This window comes from Astatotilapia calliptera, chromosome 19 (assembly GCF_964374335.1).
Source record: "Astatotilapia calliptera chromosome 19, fAstCal68.1, whole genome shotgun sequence".
Classification (NCBI taxonomy): Eukaryota; Metazoa; Chordata; class Actinopteri; order Cichliformes; family Cichlidae; genus Astatotilapia; species Astatotilapia calliptera.
Window position 1 is genome coordinate 29,543,414 of NC_137440.1, and position 16,308 is coordinate 29,559,721.

The window sequence follows — 16,308 nt, forward strand, 5'->3', positions numbered from 1 at the left end:
TGTCTGTTTTCTCAGTAAACACACAGTTACAAAACTGGACTTTCAGTTAACACAATAAGCATGTGACACACAAACGCACAGGACTCACAAACATACTGCTGGACCAGTAACACAGCAACGCAAGTCCTTAATGTATTTTTATGTAGAAAACAATTAATGTGAATTTTGTGGTTTTAAAAACAATTATGAAGATAATGCGTGGTGGCATCAGGAAGTAAAATTAGTAAAATGTTTTACAGGAATGTAGTCGAGCAAGACTCGGCTCACTCATACTTGTTTTCTTTGAAAGCTTGCTGCCTTCTAACGCCAAGACAAGCTAGACAGCAGCTGCAGTCAGTCAAAGGTATCCTCAAACTCAGCATTGTGACGTATAAAGTGCAGTAGTCCAAACAACATACCAGCAGCTATTCCAGAGTTTTCCCACTCTTGTGAGACGCAAGGACAGTCCTGATGTCCTCTTATTTGTTACCTGTATGTGTTTTGAGAGTATATTAAATTGTCACTATGGTCTCCCGAGAGGAGCCTTTGATAAGAACAAGTAAAATGTCACAACTGCATCTCAAATGTTTTGGCTTGGCATCAAATCAATACAGGTCACAACGCCATCTACAAGCATCATCGTCCACGAGACTCCTGCCTGAGCTCATCTATCAACCTGTCCGACACTATTGCACACAAGACGGAGCTCAGGGCTGATCCCTGATGTAATCCCACCTCCACCTTGAACCCATCTGTCACTTCTACAGCACACGTCACACTGCCCCTCTATTCTCATATTTATTCTGCACCACCTTCACATATTTCACTGCCATGCAGCGAGACTCTTCTGGATCAATTTACTTCATTTTTCATGGCATTGTATATCATTTTCTTTTTGCAAATTTTCTAATCAAATGAATTTTGTGACTATCATTGTGACTTTCCTTGAATGCTCTTTTGACCTTCCTTTGCAGAATGATGGTAGTGCATACTTTAGCACCATCTACTGAGGAGGAAGAGTTTCCTCATGTGCATTTTAAATGTGACATTAAATTTGACCAAATTTACTTTTTCCCTTTTTGTTTAAGGTGGAAATTTGAACTTCTTCAGTTACAAAAATGAAAGTAATTATTTAAAGTTGAAAACTTAGTATATTTTAACATTTAACACATGCTTAAAGGTTGGGAAGCAGGAGGATTTGCCGTTTCCCTTTCTTTTTAATTTAGGTTTTAATGAATTCATAGAGCTCAATGGAAGTCATGTCAAGCTGTTAAAATCCGAATAGCAGCAAATTTTTAATGCGAGCTCTTTGTGGAGGTATCTACAATCCTTCCAGGTGTTTGTTTATTAATTCATAGCAATATTTAAATGTCCGTAAAACATAATTACACTAAGTTTTTAATTCTCTTTAAGCTAATTGAAGTAAGAATAACAAAGGAATGTAAAAAGGCAACAATAACTTTTACGGGTTTTTTGTAATTAAAGAATTTTACATTTCCCAGAAGCCTCTTTGTCTTTACTTTTTATCATTTCTGAGAACACAACAAGTAATTGCAAGTATGTGCATATGTTAAAGTATTGTTCTGTAATTATTCTTTTTTAAAAGCAACTAATTATAAGTAAAATGATCTTTAAAATGAACACACCGAAAGCTACAAGGACAACTCAGGTTTTCACAACATGTTTCAGGCTTTGCGGGAACCGGGACGGAGTGAGCACTCTTCGCGTTCTCTCGCTCTCACTCGGTCGGTAACCAAGCCGAGGCTTCCCTGCTTTTGCCATGACAACAAAGAAACGATCCCGGTACATTCCCTGTTGTTTGGCCCCTGGTCACTAGGTAACAGCAACGCGAATCCAAGAAAAAACATCCGGAAAAGATCCCCGATTGTTCTTCTGTTCGTTTAAACGAAGAACACCAGAAGACGCTTCTTTACGCATCAGAATTCCTGAGCGACAAATCCACTAAAAGACATGACGACGCATTCTCTTCCTTTTTTAGAGAACAGTCCTGGTCAAAACCTCCAGGTGGGAAATGGAGTAAACAACATTTTTGTGACACAGTCGCAGGACAGCAGGTAGGCCCGTGGTTTTGAGGAGCAGCAAGTTAGTCTGATGTCCCCATTCATACATGCCTTTACTGTCTTAGACTGTTACTGACAGTTTTCTCTTCACACACAGAAGGGAAGATGATGCCAATCACATACCAGTTTTAAAAGTGGTAAGATTTGTGCCTTCACAGAAAATAGTCTCACTTCCACAGGTTCTATTTCTTCTATTTCCTGCTTTATACCTTTAATTCTATTTGATTTTACTTCTCCTTTTAAACCACTTGGTAACTTTTCTTTTGAGGCATTTTTCATAAATGCACCCTGCAAAGGTTTCAGTATTAAAGCATCTGAGTCGTTCTGGTTGTGTGTGTGTGTGTGTGTGTGTGTGTGTGTGTGTGTGTGTGTGTGTGTGTGTGTGTGTGTGTGTGTGTGTGTGTGTGTGTGTGTGTAGCCTTCGAGCAGAGTCTTGGAGGCAGGAGTGACTACTTTGCAAAAGACCCTGGTTCTGAAGAAACAGGCAGAGCTGGATGAGGTGGAGAAGCGACTTGCACTTAAACGGCTGGATTTTAAAGCCTGCATGGAGGCCCTTGCTCAGCGAAGGTCTGAACTTGAAATAAAACTACAAGAGGTGAGCTGAGACCACCTTAAATGAGAAGCAGTAGTAGTTATCCATCATCTGAAAGAGACTGTCCTAATGTGGCTGGCTTTTATCTTTTCTTTTCATGCAGACTAAAGAAAAAGTAGGGAAATTTGAGAAGTTCGTAGCTGAGAATGAAGCAAAGCAACGCAGAGCGTTAAAGAGCTGTGAAGCTTCACGGGTGCAAAACATTTTTAAAAAGCAGCAGATAAAAGATTTGACAGAACAGCTTAAAGGATTCAGAGACAGGTGAGACCTTGAAATGTTGTTTTTCATTTAAAGATTTCTTTCATGAAGTTGTTTTTTAAGCCCGGCTTTGCCATGGTTTAATTTGCAGGAGGCAAGTTTTAAAGGAGAGAGTGGCAAAATACAAAATCTATGAGGATTATTTGATAAAAACACGAGATTATCTCCCCAGCAGTAAGTTCAAATGCTCATTATTGAGCCTTCAAATGAACTTGCTTTGTTTAGCCTGTTGAGTAAAGCACACAGTCCGTTTCAGATTACCTCGATGACGGGTCTGAATCTCTAGTCATGCCCATCATTCGGCGTCATGAGACCTTATCCATCACACACCAGGAGCTGCTGCAACGTTTGCAACGTATGGAGGCGGAGGTGGAGGAAGGCCAGCGGCAGCTGCAGAATATGAAGGAGGAACACAGCGTAAAGAAACTGGTCAGATATACAAATACGGATGTTAGATGTATCATGTCTTCATAGCAGTACTGTAGTTTATAGCGGTTGATGTGTTTTTGTATGTATTGCAGATGGCCAATAAAGAGCTGTCTGAACTGCAGAGTGAGTTAGAGACCCTCAAAGAGAAGAACAAGCAGGCAGAGGTTAACTTGCAGATGGAGCAAGACTTATCCAGAGAGAAGGTATGCCTTCCAGATTAGCTGGATGTGACCCTGCTCATTAATCTTGGGAACTTTGGATCAAATAATGTCATGTGTGCCCTTCATGTTTCAGGTTACAGAAGTGGGAAGACTGCTTATGGCCATCAGCAACCTTGCAGAACAGTGTTACCTACCAGAATACGGACCGCTGGAAAAGATGAACGCGCTGACAATGATGGACATGGTGAAGGTATTTACGTGCAGGATGAGATGATTGTTAGGGTCCATTTTTAGTTTACCCAAATCTTGACTGACCATTTCTTTCAGGAGTACATTCTGGACAAGGTAGACACGGAGAGGAGAGCGAGGAGGATGATGGAGTTGGGGAGTTTGATGACGAGCACAACCGCTGCGGCAAACAAAAGAGAGAGGGGGTCAATGAGAAGCTTTGGAAGTAAAACACAAATCAAAAGTTCAAGTAAAGTCAGCAGGAGTAGTGAGACATTTGGTTGATGTTGTAGTTTGAGTATTCATCACAGTGTTGTCTCTTATGGTTTGTTGAGAGTGGAGGTTCGTTCTTGAGGTGGGAAGAAGCATTTGCTACCACTTCGTAGCAAATGAAGTGTTACCAAAACCTTGAGAAAAAAAAAGCTTGTAGGAGAACATAATGTTTTTTTTTCATTATTTGCCTTTATAACATTTGTTCAGTGTTTAAAAAATGTGTGCAGCAACCTTTGCACTTAAGACGTCATAGACAAGGAACTGAAAACGTAGCTGTTTGAAATGAGATCCTCATGTTTAACAGGTCATCCGAAGTTGTAAATTTGGATTTGGGCACATTGTATTGTGAATGTTGCTTTTATTTAAAAAAAATAAATAAAGTGGTCATAATCAAATTATGTAAATGCTCACTCAATCAACAGCAATCCACCACCTTTGCATCATGCAAAACACCAAAAACAAGCAGCCAATAAAATCTCCTTTGACCCTATTGCCTCACATTTCCCACGTTTCAGAGTTAAAACCTGTGATGCCACGACAATAATGTAAAAAGCTATAGTTTCTTGTTACTTTGGTGATTCGGATTGCTTACCCAAACCTATGACTGGGTGCCCCGAAAGCTTTATTGTAAGCACCCCACCAGCACGATGCATGAAAAATAGTATATGAACAATAAAAAACAATTTTAAGTACATTTTTAATACAAATATGATCCTATTTAGCAGATAAAAGCCTGATTCAGTACTTTCATGAGAAACTGAAGACATGGCTCGCACGCTATAAAAACCCCGATCTGGCCCTTTAACACAAGCACGTGGTTTCCGCAAACATCCGGTTTTTAGAAAGTAGGAACGAAAAGGCAACAATGTTTTGACACGCGTATTTCTTAACTGTCGTTACGGGTTTTTTAATATTGTTTCCAGGTTGTTGAAATATGAAGGTACGTCACACAGTCAGGTAACTCTTGAAACTGCGGGGTTTTTTTTCCAGGTAGTAAAACTGCTTGTTCGTCCACAGATGGAGGATGGCAGCTTGGTTTCATGTAGAGAGGACATTTCTTCGCTGTTCCCTGCGCAAATGCTGAGTGCCAAACAGCAAGTAGGCTATTTCGAAAAGGGGCTGAGGTTGATGTAGTGCAGGTGGTCACGGTCACCCCTCATAACGACTGTAGAATAACCGGACCTGTTGTCCTTTCTCAGGATCTGAGCAGCCAGTTTTCCGCCGTAAGAAAAGTTTGCGGCGACGGCAACTGCTTCTACAGAGCTTTCTGCTTCGCATACTTGGAGTCAGTCCTACACAGTGCCAGGGATTTGCAGAGGTCAGATTTAATTACTGCTGTCACTAATATCACCTGATTGAACAGCGTTGATTTGATAAGGGTGGTGCTTGTCTCGCCCCTCTCAATGTTAGGTTCAAGGACAAGATAATCCAGGGCAGCGCAATTTTGGTCTCTGCAGGATTTGAGGAGGATTTCTTCAGGCACCACCTGGACACGGTAAATGCACTCATATTTTTGTTTTTCTTCCAACAAGTTATTAGCATCTCCTCAGACCTCATTAGTAAAATAATGGGGGGGGGGATGGCACTTTGTAGCCTGTGAGCTTTGACTTGCCGTTTGATGTGTATGTAGTACATGCATCGAACAAATGATAACTCTGTGTGTGTGTGTGTGTGTGTGTGTGTGTGTGTGTGTGTGTGTGTGTGTGTGTGTGTGTGTGTGTGTGTGTGTGTGTGTGTGTGTGTGTGTAAAAATATCCTGGTCATTAGACCAGGGGTCCCCAATCCCAGTCCACGAGGGCCTGCAGGTTTTAGATGCGTCCTTGATCCATCACAGCTGATTTAAATGGATAAATTACCTTCTCAACGTGTCCTGAAGTTCTCCAGAGGCCTGGTAATGAACTAATGTGATTCAGGTGTGTTGACCCAGGGTGAGATCTAAAACCTGCAGGACACCGGCCCTCGGGGACTGGGATTGGGGACCCCTGCATTAGACAGATGTCTGCTTCTCAACTACTTTTGTACTGATTGGACCATTTGCTTTGCGTCTACAATTTCAACTGCAACACTGTACAAAGATTTTGAATCACCCCTTATTTCCTTACATTTTCCTGGGAAAACGGATGCAGCATTTTACTGAAATGTGCAAAGTAATTGTAATGTAGACTAAGGTAAAAAAAAAAAAAGTTTGTGCAGTGAGCTTTAAAAGTCAATATTTGGTATGACTACATTTTATTTAACACAGCCTGAACACTCAGGCAGCTCTCTTGCCATTTCTTAAGTCTTCATGGATAGTTCCTCAGGCTTTTCGGAGGACATCCAAAGCCCCCAGGTAGACCTTCCATGGTTTAGATGGCTATAAAACATTGTTTAATTAATCACACTATAAGACCTGTTGCCACTATTTTATTCTGCTGGAACCAAAATGGTGGCAGCAGGCTTAGGAAGTCTGAGTATGTATATCAACCTAATTCAGAATCTGGCCATCTGGATGTATATCTCTCTGTATTACACACCAGTTTGTTCTGATTTTAAAAACACAGTATTACTCCTGCGCTTCACCAGTTTGGCATCCTGCTAGACCTGTGTAGTTATTTTAAAAAGGTGCAGAAAATGACTCTTGAATGAAATCTTACAGGCACCATATTTTCTGTAAAAAAAAAAAAGAAAAAAAAAAAAAAAGCAAAGTCTAATTGTTCCTCTTTCTGTTGAAGGTTCTTCAGGTTGTTGAGCAAAGCCAAGCAGATGTAATTTCACTATTCAGGCTCTTCAATGAGCATACTACCTCCGACAGTGTTGTGCAGTATCTCAGGCTGCTCACTTCAGCACACCTGCAAAACAATGCAGACTTCTTCCGCAACTTTGTGGAAGCACCTGATCTACATGTCTACTGTCATGAAGTTGGTATCGGCGTTGCTGCCATATACTGAATAAAGAACCTCTGAATTATTTAAAGTGGATAATTTGAAGGATTTTGATTAAAAATCTCTTCTCTTCATTAAGGAAGTGGAGGCTATGGCGATGGAGTGTGATCATGTGGACATCTCGGCTCTATCTCAGGCTCTGGACATCTCCATCCACATCGTCTCTATGGAAGGCGACGGACAACAGCTGGCTCACCACATCATTCCAGAAAATGGGGACCCATCCCTGCATCTCCTCTACCACACATCTCATTACGATATTCTCTACCCTCGGGCACAACTATGACCAACGAAACTGCTCGAATCAGGAATATTGATTCCGGTTGAATAAATTCCAACTGTGCTTGAAGACACTTACAAAATTAGATTTTTATAAAATCTTGCAGTTTACAGGAATCCATCATCTGGGGATGAGCATCTGTTGCACAATGTGCACTAAACATTTAGAGACTTTAAAATGCTGTTTACTTTTTTTTTACCCTTTTTATAAATTGTGTCATTTGAAGTTTTTTAATAAACCTCTCAAACAAGTCATTTTGCCTTCTGCTTCTGTTTTTTCTGCCGTGGATGGATACTCGTCTCTGGTTTCTTCTGTGTTGAAACCCTGGTTAGGGCACTCTCCATCCCAGCAAGGGGCATTTGGGGCAGGGGGAGCTTTCCCATTTGAGTAGGATACTTGGTCTTCATTACATTCTTGAAAATGGGCAGTGAAATCAAACGCTTCAACTCCTTTTTCATCCCCTTCACCATCCTCTGCTGCTCTCTGTCTGCATCCTCATCATTTGCATTGCCTGTGGAAATGTGTGGACTTAATTTTCTGCATTGAAACTTTATTTTGAAATGCAAACTTGTTTTAAAAAGTGCTGGTTTTACCAAGTAATAAGTCATCATCCAGATCCACCTCCAGGGCTTCTGCTGCTTGCTTGAGCCAGGAGTTGTGGTGTTTCTCCTTGCTGTTGTAGTACTCTACCTTTTCAATTCTCCTGGCTAAGTTTACTCGCTCCTGTGGAAGAACCCAAGTTATATCAGTTAAACCCTTTAACATCAAAAATGGACAGGACCTTATGCTGATGGATCTCACCATGATTGCATCCATGCATCTGGTCTCTATGGGAAATGTGGGAAGCTCTTCGTCCTTTCCAAGACTCTTGCATATCTTTTTGAAGTTCATCATGTCATCTGGGCTTACTAGCAGCATACAGAGGCCCTCTTTAGTCGCTCTTGCTGTTCTCCCACTCCGATGCACGTACGTCTCAGATGTTCTAGGAACCTGGTATGAACAAATCACTTCTTGAGGAACAGTGCTCATTACATTGCTGTAGTTATAAGCCGTTGCCCAACATTCATCTTTTAAGCTGGTTTTTGTTGTAAGGTAAAGACCCTCCTATGAGCAAGCATTTGGCGACAAAACTCCCCTTTAACAGGAAGAAACCTCCAGCAGAAAAAGACTGATGTGCAACCATCTGCTGAAACTGGTTGGGGGTGAGGGGAGACAAAAGACACATTGATGAAGAGAGCTAGAGTTTAATAACAAATGCACAGTCGTGTATAAACACTGAGTGCATCACGGGAAACCTGCAGGGACTGTTTTGTGGCTAATTGATAACCTCTTATTCATGCTGGAGAATCCTTGGGCAACTGTTTAAGGGGTTACCTGGTAGTGAATAACATGCTGGACATTGGGGATATCCAGGCCTCTTGCTGCCACATCAGTAGTCAGGAGAACACAACTGTGAAGAGAAACAAAAGAAATGGCAATGTCAAAGCTAGGTGCCTTTAAAAAAATAAGAAATCACTAATGTTTTACAGTAAATACAGCTCAAGACTGCTGCTGATTACAGGAACTACAAAAACCATCAGGACTTGAATGTGTCAAATGTTTAAAATGTGAATACTTTCACAAATTTAAAAAATGGTTTTAAAGTAGACAAAGACAAAACTATTTCAGGCATTTTTGTGCATACTAGACGAATTCCTTACTCCCACAGTTAAAGTTTAGATGTCACCAGTGGCACACAGTTACTGGATAAATGCTGAAGACAACTTGATGTTGCTACTGCAAATGTGAGCACAACTCACTTCTCCCTCTCAGCGAACCTCTCCAGGTTTTTCAGCCGTTGTTTCTGGTGCATGTTGGCATGTAGAGGCAGCGGAGTACAGTCTAGTATAACCAGCAGAGAATTCAGCCTCTTTATACAGTCAATACTGTTGGCAAACACCATGGTGCGCCCAGGATACTGGAGCAGGAAGTAATAGAGGTAGAAGTCCTTCTCATCCTTCTGACAGTGGATTTGAGTCTCAATCAGTGTCTCCACAGTTGCCTCCTTCCTGGTGAGGTCAATGACTTTGGGCTTGGACTTAATCCCCACTTTCTCCATAAGAATTTCCAGCTTGTTCCTCTGGTCCAGATTCTTCTTCTTCTTTTGAAGGAGGCGAGTGGGAAGGCTGTGAACCATCGTCAAAGTGGCAGAGAACACAAAAGTTTGCCTAGTGGGATTGAAGTGTGTCGTATTTAGCATTTCCAGCAAATTCTCCAGCTCGGCAAAATGCCCTCTTTCTACCATGCGATCAGCTTCATCAATGACCAGACACCTGTGTCATAGGAAGAAGAGGAATTAAGAAAGGATAACAAAAATCTAACAAATAGGCCTGCCTGAAAGACCTTTACCACAGAACACAGAATCAGGCTCTTTCACACATGATATGATTTGAGGGTTAAAAGCAGTGTCGGTAATCGGTGAAGGAAAAAAAACAAAAACTTATTGTGATATTTTGTGTGGCGATATTGTATTGATACAGGAACACCAAATATTAATATTTTATTAAATACATTAAAATACTCTGGGAAAACTTTGAAAAGAGGGCTCGATTCACCTGATAGGAGGCACCCTTCCTACTAACAGGTGTAGTCTGATTTGGACTGACTGCAATCACTCTGCAAATAATTGTTATCTAATATATGAAACCAGACAGATAGCCAACATGTTTCCATGAGTCTGAATGAGTCTCTCAATGTGTACAGTTCATCAACTGGCTGCCAGCTGGTTCTATTTTAGTTATATTCCCATAAAAATAGGAAGGTCAATGAGCGCAAGTTAAATGTTAATAGTAAACTAAAGTAAAATAATAAAAAAATAATACTTTAGGAAATAACTTGCAGTTTAAAAAAGGGGATATATTTTATTGGAATACTCAGCATATCACAAAATAATAAAAATCATGATAATATCATATCATAAGTGAAGTACTGTGATAATATTGTATCGATTACCACCTCTAGCAAATAAGTCAGACAGTCTTAAATTAAGACTCACCTGAGCTGCCTGAGGTTGACCAGATGTGGGTGCCTCTCCTTGATCAAATCCCACAAACGCCCCGGAGTTGCTATGATGATCTCTGGCCTGCGTTTCAGCACTCGTCTTTGTTTCTGCTGTGCCATTCCACCCACCACTAAGGCTGTTTTTATATCTGCACAGCAGGAAAACATTAGCTATGCTGACATTTATACATCTCTTACGAGAAAACTTCTATCGTAACACTCTGATGAGCTATGACTTACCTGTGAATTTTGCGACAGCATCAATATGATGTTTGACCTGAACAGCCAGCTCCCTGGTGGGAGTGAGAACCAGTCCTAAGAGGGGCTGACTCTGAGCACCAGCAGGTTTTTCATCAAAATCAAAGTCTGCATTCTTGATTACCCGAACACATCCAAGCTGTTCATCTTCTACGTCGCTGTGTTCATCTTCATCTGAGTCTCCTTGATTCTGATCTTCAGCACCTTCATCGTTTTCTTTAGAAGCCTCCACTCCCTCCTCTTGGTCCTCTTCAGCTGATTTTGTACACTCATCTACAGGTGGTAAGTACAAACTCTCCACCTTTGTGACTGGTTCAGCGTCATCATTAGGTTTTTCTGGGCTATTCTTCCACTCCAGGATGGTATGGATTATGGGAATGCCGAAAGCCAGTGTCTTACCACTTCCTGCAAGTACAACATCCATATTAGCTCCACTTTTAAAAATCTGTGAACAGAACATGACACTATAAACCTATCACTTTTATCTTACCAGTTTCAGCTGCTCCCAGTATATCCATACGATCCCTGATAGCTGGAGGCAAACACAGGGCTTGGATCGGTGTCGGTGAACCAAATCCAAGACTGCTCAGTGCCCTCAGGACAGGTGGGGGGACAAACAGGTCCTTCCACGCACTCATGTCAACATTTTTGTCTTCAGAACCAGAAAGTGCAGCGTTTGTCCAATTTTTTGCCTTCTTGTGTGGGGCCTTTGTCACTTTATCTTGACTGGATTTTTCTTTTTCCAGATCTGATGAAGACTCTGGGTTCGGCTGTTCTTCTGGGACTGTATCCTGCACTGTCTGCTGCCCTTTCCCCTTTTTCTTCTTCTTCCTGCTTCTCTTTGCATCTTTGGGATCAGCAGTGATGGCTGCAGAATCATTTTCATCGGCCTCACCTGCTACCTCATCCTCTCCTCCCTCAGTGGCAGCATTATCCTTCTGCTTTACGTCTTGTGCAGAAATATTTTCCGACTCCGTTGCAATCCCTTTCTTGTTTTTCCTCTTTTTCTTGGCTTTTTTCTTCGCTGGCTCACTTGTGCTCTCCCCCTCTTTGTTCTCAGAGTCTCCTTTCGCTCCAGCCTCCTCGCCGTCACCAGCTTTTCTTTTCTGTGCTTTCTTCTTCTTCTCCCTTTTCAGCTCTTTTGCTGCTTTGGCCGCAGCCTCCTCACTGTTTATTAAACGGTAATCCGTGAGCTCTTCGAAACACACCAGACCCTCCAAGCCCTCCTCGGAGAAGACGCTGGGATCGAGGTCTATGGTTTTCCATTTGCCTTTCATGTCGATGCAACGTTTCGCTGGCTTCCCTAGCCCGGTGGACATGCCTTTGTTTTTCGCCTTCATCTTCTTTGTCTTCATTTTTCTGAAAAAAAGTAAAGGTGTAAAATAAGTGACTTTAGCCGACCTCGTGAAGTTCCTAACGTGTAGTTATTAAAAGCGCATGTGCACCCCACGTTTCTTAATGCCAGCGGACAACTATTAACCGATAATTAACAGAAACTAAGCGTACAAAGTCTCCAGTAAACTACCAGTTGAATTAGTAAGTACTAAAGTCTTACCTCGACTGAGTGTAGGCTCTCTTAGACTTCTGCTACGATTACAACAACGCGAGACACGAGGGCGCAGCCATGACAGTGTTGATCACGTGGTTTGAAAAACTTTATTTAAACAACAGGCGCTGTTTCAATTTCTCTGGTCATTTTTTAAATACGTAACCCCTTATACCGCCTATATAAACGTTTAGAAAAAATTAATAAACGTTTAAATAATAGCCGAGGATGTCAAGGGTTTCAGTTTATCAGCTTTCAGTTCAAGGATAATACGCTGTAATTTCTTAAGGTGTATTGAAGTTTGTGCCGAGGGAGTTGCTTCACTACAGTAGTATTTATTATTCGTAGCAAAGATAATTACAGTTATTTTTTAATGAAGGTTGTACCTGACAAACTAGCATATAATCTAGTACATAAATTAATAAACGCATTTGTGGAAAAGAAAGTTTTCATTGGGCTCTGCCGTCCTGTAAAATAAAATAAAATAAAATAAAATAAAATAAAATAAAATAAAATAAAATAACTACACCCTCATGTTTCAGGAGCTTGCGGGACCACCTTTAACGGCGTATAACTGAAGTAATCGTTTTCTGTGTGACTCTCTGGGAGTCTCCCACATCATTGTTTAAGAATTTTAGCCCACGTAGCAAGAGTACTCTTGCTGCAATTCTTGAAGGTTGCAGGCATTCATTCATACACAGCTCTCTTAACGTCCTGCCACAGCATTTCAGTCGAGTTGAGGTCTGGACTTTGACTGGATCACTGAGTCAACATCTTGATTCTTTCCTTTTTCAGCCATTCTGTTGTAGCTTTGCCCAAACCCGCAATGTTCTGTTTCATTACACATTGAAATTTGATCATTTGACTCATTTGCATACAAAGAGTTCACTTATGACTCAATGACCACAAGATCCCAAAAGTCCTTTGATATGATATGTTGTGTTTGGTTTTCACAAAACATGGCGTTGTGCATTGTGCACTTGGGTCTCATCTGTCTAAAGGGGCTCTTATGGTTTTCTCAGATGCAACTTTGAAAACTTTAGCCATGCTGTTTGATTGTACTGTCATGAACATTGTTTAACATGCAAACTGAGACTTTTAGAGTGGGTGGGGTGTGTGTGTGATCAGGTAAATGAAATAAATTTGTCTAGAGTTCCTCTTTTTAAAATTACTGTAAACAAAACCTTTAAGGCAAAAGAAGAATCTTTACATTTACAATTATTATAGTCAACCAGTAGCATCAGTTTAATAACCTGATAAGATGTGCATTATTAGAACGTGGTACTGATGTTTTTGTTTGACAGATGCAGTTACAGCAGTAATTTGTCAATTAAGTGATTACATTTACTCTGGTTGTCATAATTTGGAGATGTACGCACATTTAAAAGATCCAAGTTTGTGATGCAGGTGACGTCTTTATTATTATTGGTGAATTATGTTGTAGGAACAGAACAGAAAAAAACAAGCTTTAAACTGTCTGGGATTAAAACATCCACCAAATTAGTCATGTAGAAGCCACTTAAGAATGAACACATTACAGTGGCAAAACTATTTTTTGGTGGGGTCAATCACCCTCCCCATGAACAGCAGGCAGTTTGTGTTTTCATGGTATATGAAGAAGAAGAAGGGTCTGTTTATAGTGAAGGTCCTCGGCAGGGAGTATGGAATGATACCGATTGTTGTGGCAGCTGCTGCAGTTGTTCCTGTCTCATCCACATCAACCATGGCCTTGTGAAGCACCTACAATTTCACAGCAAGGTTAAAAGTGTTTTGCTGCACTATTTGGGGAACAGGCACATGTGTCGCTACATGATACCGAAAGTGACAACTAACCTCTGACAGCTTGAGCCCTTTGTCCTCACTGAGCTTTGTCAAATTGGACAAATTATTAAAGACACTGGTCATGCCCATATCCGGTAGGAGATTATGCAGGGAATACGACTGCTCCATGTTGAATTTGGGCATCTTGACTTCTAGTTTCCTGCAAACAAGACATGAGTTGACATGTTGAATAGACTGGCTCATCTGCTGCAGGCATTGTTTGATGGTCATTTAGAATTTTTACAGCTAAACAACAAAATATGCAGACACTTGGTTAAAGCGAGGCATTTTTCCGCATGTACATTTTTCTCAGTTTTGCGATCCAGCTCTGAAACCTCTCTGCAGTAATCTCATCATCCACCATAGTGTAGTCCATGTCTGGGTTGGGGAGCAGGATAAGCATGGAAACACCCTCTTGGTATGGCAGTTTCAGCACTTTGGCTCTCAGAGAAACATCTTCTGCAGTGTAGTACTTGTCTTCTTTAAACATCATAGGCACCTGCACAATATTATAATTATCGATGTAGAAGGGTGCATTTCGAGTCAAATTGGAGTTGAAAGGCATCTTCCAGGCTCCTGTGGAGCAGGTAATATTGTACGTTTAGTTATAAACAAAAAAGTTCAAAGGTGCAGACATGAATATTAGTATAATTAATAGCACATAAACCCAAAATCTAAAGTGTGCAAAAAAGATTTAATTTACCTTGAAAGAAAATTGCATTCATTAACAGGAGTTTGGTCTGTTCGTCCAAGGCTGAAATCATCTCTGTAATCTTGCCTCCAGTCTTGTCCCTAATGTACTCATTGATTACTCTGATACTCTCTGTTGTGTCCGCAAAATCAACAGTTTTGATATCTGCATTAAAAAACGTATTGATTTTGGTTTCAAACTCCCTCTCTATGATAAATTGGGGTTGGATAAACAAGGCCATGCTATGATCAAATTTCAGCGATCCGTTTTGCGTGACGTTCTCGTGAAGGAGTTGAAATAGTTTAGGGATAAGATCCGGCTGGTCGGCCCTCTCCAGCGCCTCCAGGTTTAGTACCTTCAGGATCTCCTTGTGTGTGACACCATCAGAAGCCATTAGAAGAGCCGCAAAACTAGTAGAGATACTCAGGGGGGAAAAAAAGATGTTCTTGTCGTTGTAACTGGATATCTTTCTGTAAAGGTTCATGGCAAAGTCCATATTTTTGAAGGAGAGATCTGAGATGGTGGCACTGTTAGGTTCAGCTTGGTGGATAGGAGTCAGAAAGCACAGGAGGGCCACAAAGAGAAAACAGGCCATCTTCATTGTGTTTAACATCAAAATCAGAACCTGGAAAGTTTTGGGTGCACACCCAGAAACGAGAAATAAAAAAAAGCACCACTGTACAGCAGCACAATCACTAAATCTACAAAAAAATATAAGATTACACCAACTGAATACTCATTTCTTCATTATAATTAGAAAACGCTCCGAAATTCAGTTTGTTTTTAAGTTTAACGAAATAACACACGTACCTTTCAGCTTGGCCCAGATTGTGCCTGAAATTTCTCTGTATTTTTTGGGGGGAACAAAGTGCAAGTGTGCTCTACATGTTACACATTAACCACAAAACATGTATTCAGAGGTGAATCCATAAGAATCAATCGATAAGTAAATGAGACACGAGAAGCATTGGGAGTGATTTTCACTTTAATCCTGGAATGAGAACCAATATATTAAATGAAAGAATGTGCTGTTCTAACATGAAGTATAACAAAAATAATGAATTTAAGAACACAGTGAATAAAATAAGAATAAAAAAAAACCCCAACTACCAACATTTTCTAATTTTTCACAAGTGCATTTTAAATAAAAAAAAAAAAGTAGATCCAAAGGAAACAGAACGGTAACAAAATCTTGGAATCGTCTTAAAAATCATCCAGCACAATAAGCCAAACTTTGCATGACATCTAACATGTTAGTGAAGGCATCAAGACACATTTGCGCTGAATGGTCAGTTCGATGTTCTGAATGAATGTAAAGTGTTTTAATGCTGTAGTTTGGTGTAGTCACAAGGACAGATTCTCACTTTCAGGACTTTACGGTCCTGTAGAGAAAAATAAGTGAGAATAAGTCAAATCAACCACTTCCTCAAAGGGTAGGTGATGTGACACATTTTTGACATTTTCTTCATTTATTGAAATTGCTTCCCCCCCCCCCCCCCAATTTTCAAGGTCATAATCAGCAAATAAATGAAACCAATGAATCTTTGATTTTCTAACGTGTACCCCCCCCCAAAAAAAAAGAAAAAAAAAAGAAAACCCAAAACAAAACGAGGCTGGAAATGCCAGAATTTTGGCTTGTGTGATCATACACTGCTGGAACTATTCATGTTTACACAATGCTTCTTTGTTCCCCACTTATTCGGGACAAAAATAAGAAAAAACAATGCATCTGTGATAAGCAATTTAGATTC

General features: G+C 40.5%; 4 protein-coding genes across 4 annotated transcripts; 2 read left to right on the forward strand and 2 right to left on the reverse strand.

The window, feature by feature from the left end:
* Window positions 1–1,713: 1,713 nt before the first annotated feature.
* On the forward strand, window positions 1,714–4,396 carry ccdc197 (coiled-coil domain containing 197). Its single transcript, XM_026152391.2, has 9 exons — window positions 1,714–2,054; window positions 2,158–2,197; window positions 2,479–2,655; window positions 2,756–2,913; window positions 3,002–3,084; window positions 3,167–3,339; window positions 3,432–3,542; window positions 3,634–3,750; window positions 3,828–4,396. Exons 1-9 carry the CDS (start codon window positions 1,951–1,953, stop codon window positions 4,011–4,013), a joined length of 1,149 nt encoding a protein of 382 aa, XP_026008176.2. The 5' UTR covers window positions 1,714–1,950; the 3' UTR covers window positions 4,014–4,396.
* Window positions 4,397–4,791: 395 nt separating this feature from the next.
* On the forward strand, window positions 4,792–7,456 carry LOC113012289 (ubiquitin thioesterase OTUB2). Its single transcript, XM_026152392.2, has 6 exons — window positions 4,792–4,941; window positions 5,019–5,099; window positions 5,201–5,319; window positions 5,412–5,496; window positions 6,713–6,898; window positions 7,002–7,456. The coding sequence occupies exons 1-6, from the start codon at window positions 4,936–4,938 to the stop codon at window positions 7,206–7,208; spliced, it is 684 nt and encodes a 227-aa protein (XP_026008177.1). The 5' UTR covers window positions 4,792–4,935; the 3' UTR covers window positions 7,209–7,456.
* On the reverse strand, window positions 7,267–12,188 carry ddx24 (DEAD (Asp-Glu-Ala-Asp) box helicase 24). Its single transcript, XM_026152390.2, has 9 exons — window positions 12,055–12,188; window positions 10,990–11,858; window positions 10,482–10,904; window positions 10,237–10,390; window positions 9,002–9,514; window positions 8,577–8,652; window positions 8,004–8,192; window positions 7,796–7,925; window positions 7,267–7,713 (listed from the first exon to the last, which is right to left on the reverse strand). Exons 2-9 carry the CDS (start codon window positions 11,852–11,854, stop codon window positions 7,454–7,456), a joined length of 2,610 nt encoding a protein of 869 aa, XP_026008175.2. The 5' UTR covers window positions 11,855–11,858; window positions 12,055–12,188; the 3' UTR covers window positions 7,267–7,453.
* Window positions 12,189–13,440: 1,252 nt separating this feature from the next.
* On the reverse strand, window positions 13,441–15,590 carry serpina10b (serpin peptidase inhibitor, clade A (alpha-1 antiproteinase, antitrypsin), member 10b). The gene is made up of 5 exons (XM_026152125.2): window positions 15,368–15,590; window positions 14,570–15,182; window positions 14,169–14,442; window positions 13,879–14,026; window positions 13,441–13,785 (listed from the first exon to the last, which is right to left on the reverse strand). The coding sequence occupies exons 2-5, from the start codon at window positions 15,168–15,170 to the stop codon at window positions 13,594–13,596; spliced, it is 1,215 nt and encodes a 404-aa protein (XP_026007910.2). The 5' UTR covers window positions 15,171–15,182; window positions 15,368–15,590; the 3' UTR covers window positions 13,441–13,593.
* Between the last annotated feature and the right edge of the window lie 718 nt (window positions 15,591–16,308).